This window comes from Amblyomma americanum, chromosome 10 (assembly GCF_052857255.1).
Source record: "Amblyomma americanum isolate KBUSLIRL-KWMA chromosome 10, ASM5285725v1, whole genome shotgun sequence".
NCBI lineage: Eukaryota > Metazoa > Arthropoda > Arachnida > Ixodida > Ixodidae > Amblyomma > Amblyomma americanum.
This window is the reverse complement of record NC_135506.1, coordinates 83,237,899-83,248,166: the sequence shown is the minus strand read 5'-3', so window position 1 is coordinate 83,248,166 and position 10,268 is coordinate 83,237,899. Positions and strand designations below refer to the sequence as shown.

The window sequence follows — 10,268 nt, the reverse complement described above, 5'->3', positions numbered from 1 at the left end:
TAGTGATTTATTGTAAATTATCTGTGTCAAAGAAATATTGAACTATAGACAACAATTTCAGGGAAAAAAACTGAGGACGAAATACGACGAATACACAAAGTAGCGTATGCTTAAAAACAGTACACAGCCTTTATGGACAATAGTGACATACATATAAGCCAAGAGTAATGATTGTGCTCGACTTGGAGGTCAAAATATTAAAAAGCGTAAAATCACCGCGAAGAAATGCTAGTAATTTGCAGTATGCACACCGTCACACATTGGCGGAGGGTTGAACATAGCTGAATTGGCCTAATAAGACTTAAAAGCATACATACAGAATCATGTCACATGATAATGAGCGCCAAATGAATGAAGGCTCGTATTCGAAGACAAACATGTCCGATCGCCTTCTCACGTAACAATTAACCAACGCGTTAATGGTTGACATTTCCTCTCACCTCTCAATTGAGATGAGATCATACTTTGTTGTGTAGAGTTATACTGAACATATCAAGGTATGAACACTAGCACCTCATTCATGCACAGTCATGGACAAAAGTTTGCAGGATTCGGATTCATCAAAGATTTCTGCTCCGTCTCGCTATCCAGTTAGGTTGTATTGTTTCCATTGGATAGAGTGCGCATGTGTCCGCATAAATCTAAATTTTCATTCAAATGATTTTGCCTAATCTGGCTGAAATAAAGTTTTTAAACCTCGAATCTGACACCCGCATACTTTTGTCCAAGACTGCGCTACCTAATAACACATTATCACCTCTGATCCACCACAACACAAACACAGCGTTGACAATAAAGAGAAAAGTGTAGAACACAATAGTTCTGTAACAGGCGAACTGAAGGCAGAAAACCAGAAGCTCGGTTGGGAACTCACAGAAAAACAGGTCCTGAGGAGCGACATTCACTAAACATCACTAGGGTGATCATCATCACAATCACAGCACAGTAGCGTTTTCTCACAAACACTTTACAAGTTCTCTGTGCTATTCCACAATGAGCAGAACAACGCCTAGATGCAAAAGTGTACAGTAGCAACCGTTCAAATAGAGCAGGGCACTAGCTATGGCTTACATCAGCAATATCAGGAAACAGCTGAGAACAAGCGAAGGTAGTGGCTTCGCGCTGTCAATTTAAAGAAGTCCTACTTAGATGTGCACACAGGTTTCACAAAGAAAACGGATAACTTAAGCGCAGCAAGATGTCAAGCATTGCTCTCGGTGTGAAGAGGTGCGGGTCAATCGAAGTAGGTGCACCTCCTCTCCGGGTTCATGGGTGAGCCACTGGGACATTGGAAGGCCCGAGCGAAAGGCGATAGGTTGCTGACCGCCTTGTTGCAGTCTCCTTCCAGACTGCCGGCAGAGCTCCTGCGGCCGCACATGCTGAAGCACGCCGTGATGAAGAACACCTGCGTGTGAAAAAGGAAACTCGTCAAAGAAGGGACGTGGATATCTGCGGCTAGGTCAAACCGGCATCAATTTTCGACCAGTGATTATGAAGTTGATTTAAATCGTCACGTTGTCATGAATGTCACGCAGCAAGTGTTGACGAGAACCTGTAGTAGTGTTTGAATGTTTTGTGCGCTCTTATCCCGAGCAAGAAAGTCGGGGTTAAGTCTTGGTTGGGGAAGTCATGTTTTGATCCAAGTCGACTTCAAAAGATAGCCGTATATTGTACAATATCGGCACACGTTTAATAACCCAAGATAGCCAAATTATTCTTCAGGTCTGTACTGTGGCGCCTCTTTCTCTCTCTTCGCTCTTTCACATCTTCTACTACCCATTCGCTGACAGTGTGGCTAAAGTGTTCACCGGGAATGAAATAGCCCTAGAGAGCTTTAGATTCCTCATAAAAAAAAACTAGTAATATATTCCTGAGGATCGAATATATACAGCGGAAGCTGCCTGTCGAAGAAGCCTAAATGCAAAAAACTAAACGTGCTTTCAAATGTCAGTACCCTTTATATTATAGTAGGTTAGATTATATTTAAGTTGCACACTGAAAGTAAGCCAGCTACTAAGTATTTACTTTCTTCATGATGAGCTTCAATTTGTGCCTGATCACTAAAAGCTCTTTCTTATCAAAAAAACCTCAAAGCGGGCCTTTAAAGATGCCCAAGGTTATAACGGTGCTTTCAGTGACACAGACGGGAGAGCAACACGCTTTTCGCATGAGTGGTTCTCATTATGCCGATTGTATTATCCGAGCGATTCTTACTGGGTTCTGGCAGATACCCATACAGTTCGAAATTTTGACCTGAAAATTCCGCCGTCCTGCAAAAGACAGTTAAGGCGTTTTTAACACAGTGGCCTTTAAAATAAATATAAATACCTCTATAACACTTCTGCCTAATTCAATACGATGTAATCTGATTCGCAAATTTGACAGGCTAACCGCCTTCAATTAAGGACAATGGTGATCTGATAATAGGCGGTCTGCTGTTTGCCGGCAGCTTGGATTGTTTCTGGCAATAATGCTCTTGCATATGAGACATCATTCGTCTAAGTGACATCTACACTTGGTTTCACCAAGTCTTTATATAGATGAATAATCAAAGCGATAAATATTGTTGTATATTAAAGCCCAAACTTGTAGTTTTTAAAATTATACACTTAAACTCAACGCACCTTAACCATATGTCATGAGGAAAGCAATAAAGGAAGCAATTAAAAGGTATGTGAGAATTAGAGGCTGGAGCGGGGGCCTCCGGATTAATTTCTGTCACGCGGAAATGATAAAGCGAACTTGCACTGCACAGAGCGTGGCAGACTTTAGGATTTTGCTTCCATCGAAGTGCGGTTGACGTGGCCGGGATATTTTCCTCGCTCTACGTGGTCATTAACGAAATGCCGTTAATAGCCATGGCGGCGAGTCGATTGGCAGAACTCATGCACGATGCATTCTATCGTCTGCCATCGCAAGAAAGCAAAGGCGCCGAAAATGTGTAACTATATGCGGACAGATCAAACTTCGTTGCTCTAGGTTATGAGTGGCGAGAAGGAGCCGAATGTGTCTCACTCTAGTCGACACTTTAACGGAGATGGGAAGGCGTGAAAGCAAGTCGAGAAAATAATCTCTACCACATTCGTGCATCCGTTCGTGCAGAGGGCTGCTGGCTCGTGACTGCGAACTACTTTTGTCCCGACTCCGTATGCACACCTTGCTACGTGGATGGCACCGAGGAGACAGGCTAAACATCGCACATGCCGTTCTGCCCACTTACGTGTTCTAAGGACAGCAATTTTTTGCATATTTTAAGCTTCGCGTCTTATCATGCTACAGACATATTCCGTGGCCTCTCTTTCATCCCCAGATGAGTTTCTGCTTGCTTTCCAAACAAATGAACTGCACACTATGAGTGTGTCATGCCCCACAAAGTCATTATCCACTTCTTCACTTTCCAGCTTCCCCATTAGCGTATCAGGTGCTACAGGAGGGCCCACCCTGTTATGATTACAAAGGGCACAGTTTTCAAAGCGCCCAGTTTCTGACACATGTCGATAAGAATCCCTGATTACAAAGGCCTTAAATTTCATTTCCAGATCACCATTAGTAAGGTCGAGAGGTTTAACTAACGGCGGAATAAACCGATGGTGGTACTTCAAACTCTCGAGAAAGTCCTGAATTGGCGGTTGTCACATTGAAAGCGGCAAAAGTAGGGCGTGCCTGTTGGTCGGACCAGAGCGGGGAGAGGCGCGTGCCACCCGCCTCTCGACGGCGGCACCGCAGGAACGCATCGTGGGCGATGCGCAGTGCGGGCACCTCCGGGAAGATGTCGTCGCCGGAGGGAAGGCAGCGAGCCCTCTGCGCTGTGTGCTCGCGCCACTCGGCCGGCACCCACGAATCATCGATGCGGCCGGACGGATCCACCTGCAATAATAGAGGTCTAGGAGCGCAAGTCGGAAGCCCTGTGCCGCCTTGATGTCTCTTCATCAACATTCACCTTGACAAAGTGGCTACAGCAGCCATGCCTCTGAGAAGCATGTGCGTGTTTCGTTCCCGACAGCGGAAAGTTTGATTCGATAATGCGGATAAAGAACGCCCCTGCAAGATGATTCCAGACGTGCCCTAGGATGAGTTCGGTTTCTTCAATGTTGCCTCGAAACTCCAAAAATAAGCCTTTCCAAAAAAGGTAATAAGACCTTTCTGGCGATGGAACTTTTTATGCTTTCGAGCGGATTTTAATGGTCCAGACATAACGAACTAGCAGAGGAGTTTATTTAATGCCTTCCAGAAATTACTCTGGATCCGTGAAAAAGCCTCCAGTCAGATAGGTTCGCATATGAGTGTTTTTTGTAAAAATAGTGACAGAGCTATATTCCACAACATTGGTATGGAGAGTGACATATCGGCCAGGCCTGCATTGACGGTACTGAAAGACTGTTTGGCATGAAAGACAGGAACCGACCGATGTTGTTCATGAGAGGAAGGCAATGCGTGGACTAGATTGTTTTACTTTCATTGGGTCGTAACTACATTATAAACGATACAATATTCTTTGCGCTTAACTATGCGTTGACACTATTTTAGAATTTTATATTGTACAAAGTGTTCACTCTAGCATCCAATCTTCTGGTGCGCCTCTCCACTTACAAGCGTTTCAACCCAGAACGCCACCTATTTTAAACAAGTAATATTCACATATCCTGGGATACATTTATTATAAGCTCATTATGCAAACGTTTTGGTCATATATATTCGCCGATCTGCAAAGCCTGTGCACTGCACCGCTCACCATGAGCCCCGTGCTGTCCACGGCCTTGACCAGCTCCTTGGCGAATGTGAATCCCAGGCCACCGTGTGTCATGGCGGGCGTTCCGTAGAGGTAGAACAGTGGCCTTTGCAGCGTCGCCATGGACACGGACACAACGTTGCGGAGGTAGTCGTAGCGGATCAATGGCATGAGGAAGTTCGCTCGCTGCGCCAGCGCTTGAGCGTATTGCGGTTGCTCTGAGAGCTGCCTCAGGCGCTCGTGGCCGTGCACCCAGTAGCGGGCAAGCGAGTCCTGTGCGGGAGCGAAGCTGCTGTACATCTCGCTGAGGGCACGCCACTTCAGCAGCGAGTCGGGAGGCCACAGAGAGACGCGAAGCTTGTCCAGCTTGCTCTTGGCGGCGGCGGAAGCGTTGGAACCCGACGAATTGCTACCCGAGGCTACTGTGGCGAACCTTTCCCTGGCCGACTCTGTGATGTCCTCCAGAGTGCGGTCCACAATGGAGCGGGCCTTTGAAAATTTATGAATTTATAAAAAGATTCAATGTTATCGCTCCTGAACCAATTCAAAATGAAGTAAATGAAGAGTAAGTATGCAACATTCATTTTTCCTCCCGTAAACTGATGAGCGTTACAAAAAATGACAGAATATAGCATTGGAATCCTCCTCCTCTATAAATCTACTTCGCAGACACATTCAATAATGTCTCCGGAACCACTTAGTGCGCAGCTAATGTATGTGACAAATGTAAAACGATGCGCAGTACATAAGAAGACAGTAAATGATCGGTGGTATTTTGACAATTCATTGGCATAACAGGTTGTAACAAACGTTTCATATGCAAGAACAAAAGCTGGTTTTCTGTCATTTTAAGAGGTGCAAGAGCTGCGCTCTTCCACGGCTGACAGTGTCTTGGTGTGACAACTTTTATTTAGGAAAATGACCGATAGACGCAACCAAGTCTTTAGTTCCTGCCCAAGAAAATCTATTTATGTTAACATCCAGGATGAATGACGGAAAATACTATAAGTGTCAAGGTAAGTTTTCAGAAAAAGAAAACAAAGCCCATAATGGTTTTTACTCATGCTTGAAGTATCGATGCTTGCATGGCAAACAGATTTTGTGTTCAACATGCTTGAATCGAAAATCATATGTGATGATATACTGCGCTGCCATTTTAATACAGGGCATATCAGGTAACATCTGCCAAAATTTGTACAGTAATGCGCGCTATGAATGTTCGTCAGCGCAGAGTTTTAAGCAATCATGCTTAGATGGCTTTAGAAGGTTTACAAAGTGTTTGAAATATACTAAAACTAATTATGTTTTAAGAATTAGAAGAAAACACACTTATGCACATCTGATTTCATTACTAAATCATTAATAATAAAAATGTCAATTTTAATACCCGCGTCTCCCCTTAAAGGAAGCGTGGAATTTAAAACACACACCTTTTTGCAAGTTCTTTATTGTGTAAAGCACATTGCAGCTTGGCAGGTGAAAGTTTTGTTGTCGTCTAAATTAGCCCTCACCGCTCCCAGAGTCATTTGCATATCTGATTCTTATAGCCAGTGAGATTACGAATCGTTTCCGGTTATTTCTCTTAACACTAAACCCCAGCCTACCACCCTATATAAGTGAGAATCGGTCAGCAAAAATACTCTCAGGTTATTACACAATCCAAATGTGATTATGGTTGCTGGTTTTAAGCATCTCTGCCTTAAGGTACAATATCATGACGCTAACCTTTGTCGTGATGAGTGCTTCCAGGAACAGCAACCTGATCAGCACGCCGTAGGATGCTTCAACCTCGGTGGCACAGAAGACCGGCCGATTGCTGATGCCGCGATCGAATTCGCCGAACTTGTTCTTTAGCAATTCGATGTTACCAAGTGGGGCGAACACCTGCGGCACAAAACCTGTTCTGCGGCTGCACTCTTCTGTGTCCCAATCTCTTTACAACACTAGCTGTTGAAACCTGCAGTTTACCCGATATCTAGTTGTCCCCGTTAAGAATTAATTTACGACATCACATAGAAAAGTCACAATGTCACCGGACATACACCGGCGACAAAGGGACACCAGTAAGGAAATCATACCATGCGATATTTTGCATCTCATACGATGATGTGCCCACCAGCTGCGCAAATTTCGCTGCATGCGACTAGTGTGCCCTTGGCATATTCCCTAATGATGCAAAATGGCCACCATCATTTTCTAGAAGGGTTTGTGAACACGAGTGCGGTGGTGGTAGAAGAGTACGTGCGTCTAATGGCTATGTCACCAAAAAGGCTTTGCAGCTTGCGAAGAGAATATTTCGCCTTTCTGCTTGCAGAGGAAGTGTTAGAGATATACATGTCGTTGTGACTATTTTACATTTTCACTTACAAAAATACCCCATCCCTCAGGCAAAACGATGTGTAGACCTCTTGTAAAACTATGTAAAAACAGATATGTCGCCAGGTGGACGTCAGGTTTGACTGTGCCCTCCTATCAGCTCTTTTGACTCCCCGTAAGCCTGAGGACCCGAAAACTGCAGCACTGTTGCCTCATTTCAAGTTACTGAATACCTGCACGAAGAACCACGCGATGTGCTGCGCCATCTCGCGCCGGCTGTACTTGGCGAAGAGCTGGTCGACCGTCGTGAGAAGCGCTGTGTCCTCGACCAGGACGTGGTCACCAGCACCAAAATCGGGCCACAACGCCAAGTGCAAGCCGATCTCGGACAACCACTCAGAGGAGTTGATACTCGGCGTCAGACGTTCGATCTCCGACAGAGGGAATTCAGCCGGAGTCTGCGCAAAGGCCCGTCGGGGCAAGGAAAGAATCGTTCTTAGGGGTTTCGAGTCTGCAGCTGTGAGTTTGCGTCAGGATGCACTGCTGTCGCGTGACATTTCTCCATTTTTTAATGGTGGTATGATGTTGCGGGAATTGAAATAAGCGTACGAAACCAAAATTAGAAATAATAAGAAATAGCCCTTTGCACGACATAATTAATGACTACTTTGTACATATACCCTGCATGGAAAACAATAGAAAGGACCATTAGGTAAGTGTCAGCACTGGATGGCCTGAGCAAGCAGCTACAGAAAAAACTTTTCATAGATACAACTACATGATATTTAACTACATGCATGCGTAGTTTTATTGGCTTAAGACATTAGGCAATTAGCCTAGATAGCTCTCTGTTTTTTTCATGTCACGATAGTTTTCGCAGCATATGTGTTTAAATATTCTTTCGCCTCAAAACCAAGAAGATACGAGACCTAGCCGCCTATAAGAATATTAAGAGTTCATGGTATTTTTTCTTGGCCGCTAGCTTTGCTTTTCGTGCGTTCACAATTCTTTCTAAATCACCTGCCTTGTTCTTCCGAATCAGCACCTCCATGAAGCGCCTGAGGATATCCGATTCTATTGCCGCCGTCTTCGCGACTTCTTCTTCAGTAGGCTTCGACTCGTTAACGCCAGCAAAGGCCTCGAAGTAGCTCATGTAGTACTTGTAGTAGACGCGCTCAGCTATCAGGCTCTCTTGGAACTTGGACCAGAACACCATTAAGTTCCCCGAGCGAAGCATGAGCGCGTTCCGGTTTCCGCTATGATTCTCCCGCACCTGCAGCATATGAGAGTTTTTAAATATGGCCCGTGGCAATTGAAACCAAAATTGGCACAGACGTGCAAGCTGGTACGTTTATTTCTGAAGTGTATAACATTTTTGGTTATCTCTAGTAGTTAACCAGTAATCACAGCTCACACCATCGTAAAGTCCTCACAATGGGTAAAACTTCCAGCGAGAAAGAGTTGATGACAGCTCCATAAAGCGCACTAGCATGCAATTAGGCTATTAGGTTTTTTTTCTCCACAATACTCATAAACATCTGTTAAACCACAGCGTGCACATTTTAATGAGAGCGTTTCATACTGTCAGAAGTTTCAGAACTTAAGGCACCTGTGGACACAAATATCAAGACCTCTATTGCACTCCTGAATGTCTTTGGATTCAGTGAATTCCGTCGTTAAGAGATGACAAAGTAATCACTGCTAGCAATTGCAGAAAATGGAAAAGATGAGGAAAGGGCCCTTAAATCTTATTCCCTGGTTTGCCTCACTTATCGCAACATTTGAATTTGCTTTTGGTCAGAGAAGTGTTTCATGGGATCCAGCTGAAGATACAATTTTTCTTCATCGTGTCATTGAAATGGTGTCAGTTGAATGAACAGCGCAGCACAAGAGAACAGAGAAAAGGAGAGCACAGTTGTGGTGCTCCTTGCCAAGAAGCCCTAACTACCATTTTATTAAAATGATGGTTCTTGATCGTCGCTAAGATACGAATGCGGGAGCGCCGGCACCATTACTAGCATGGTTTGCTTAAAATCTTCAGTCACCGCGCACTAAAAAATGTCCTGTCCTGAATTTGTACGGCATATTTCTCTATAATTTTCAATCACGGAAGGGGATAAAACTCGTGGATTACGAAAAAAATTTTGAAAATTGATATTTCTCTGCATAGGCATTTTCATTTGCCGAACCCGCCACCCCCAAAAGTTGCAAATGAGTCATTCGATGCTTGTCATAGCTAATCGTGCGACTGAAATGGCACAGATTCGTGGTTAATTATTTTTTTTCCACAATTCTTCCGTTCTCTGGTGAAAACCTTACATGACAAAAGGCTCCTCTTGCGATTCATGGTGTCTGCTGTAAGCTTTAATGTTACCAATTCATCAAGTTAAATGCCACATAAGCTGCGGCAGATTAGCAGACTTGACATTGAGCTGCTGGATCCCAGGTCACTGTATGATATCCCGGACGCGGCGGCCCCATATCAAAGTACTCTACGCAATAAACGTTCGTGTTATTTGCAACCCACTTTAAAGAACGCTCAGCGGTCGACATTTACCCGTTTCCCCCCTGCATCATCTCTCGTTGCCACGTGGACCTTGGCGACATTAGACCTGATATGCCACGCACCACTCCAAATGCCACGTGCTGTCAAGGCCACAATTTGTGAAAACAGCACCTGTACGTGGAACCAGAAATGCGTCTGCCAGTTGAAGGCCAAGTCCAGGAGGATGCCCAATGGACTCGCACTGGCATCGGGCTCTCCGGGCCACGGGATGCGGCGCTCCCGCATGAACGCCTTGAGGTCCGCCATGCCGGTGTCATCAGTGGAACCCATGCGCTCTGTGTCCATGCAGGCTCTGTACATGGCCAGCGCCTTCCTGCCTGTGACTCTCAGTTGGGATCCCTTGCTTAGGAGCGTTTCGAAGCCCTGAAGCGGTGACAAACCGAATGGCGAAAGGGTTAGGGTTCCGCGTGGATACCCTGCAGCTTGCATGAAATATTCTTAACGGATGCTAACTGGACATTGCCCTGAAAATGGCGACAATCTGTTTCATGGTGCTAGCTCACTTTACTAGTACATGTTGTCCTTTAAAGGGCATGCCCCAACATTATAGGTTAAGGACTGACTACGGTGCATGTTTGATGTCGCATTAAGAAATTTTATTGCCATTTCCTTCGATACTGCCACGTTACATTCATACGCACCAGATATCAGTCTACC

General features: G+C 44.9%; 1 protein-coding gene across 1 annotated transcript; it reads right to left on the bottom strand.

Moving 5' to 3' along the window:
- Window positions 1-1,234: 1,234 nt before the first annotated feature.
- Window positions 1,235-10,005, bottom strand: LOC144108475 (endothelin-converting enzyme 2-like). The gene is made up of 7 exons (XM_077641698.1): window positions 9,723-10,005; window positions 8,070-8,318; window positions 7,279-7,503; window positions 6,455-6,613; window positions 4,733-5,218; window positions 3,574-3,867; window positions 1,235-1,405 (listed from the first exon to the last, which is right to left on the bottom strand). The coding sequence occupies exons 1-7, from the start codon at window positions 9,909-9,911 to the stop codon at window positions 1,235-1,237; spliced, it is 1,773 nt and encodes a 590-aa protein (XP_077497824.1). The 5' UTR covers window positions 9,912-10,005.
- Window positions 10,006-10,268: the final 263 nt, after the last annotated feature.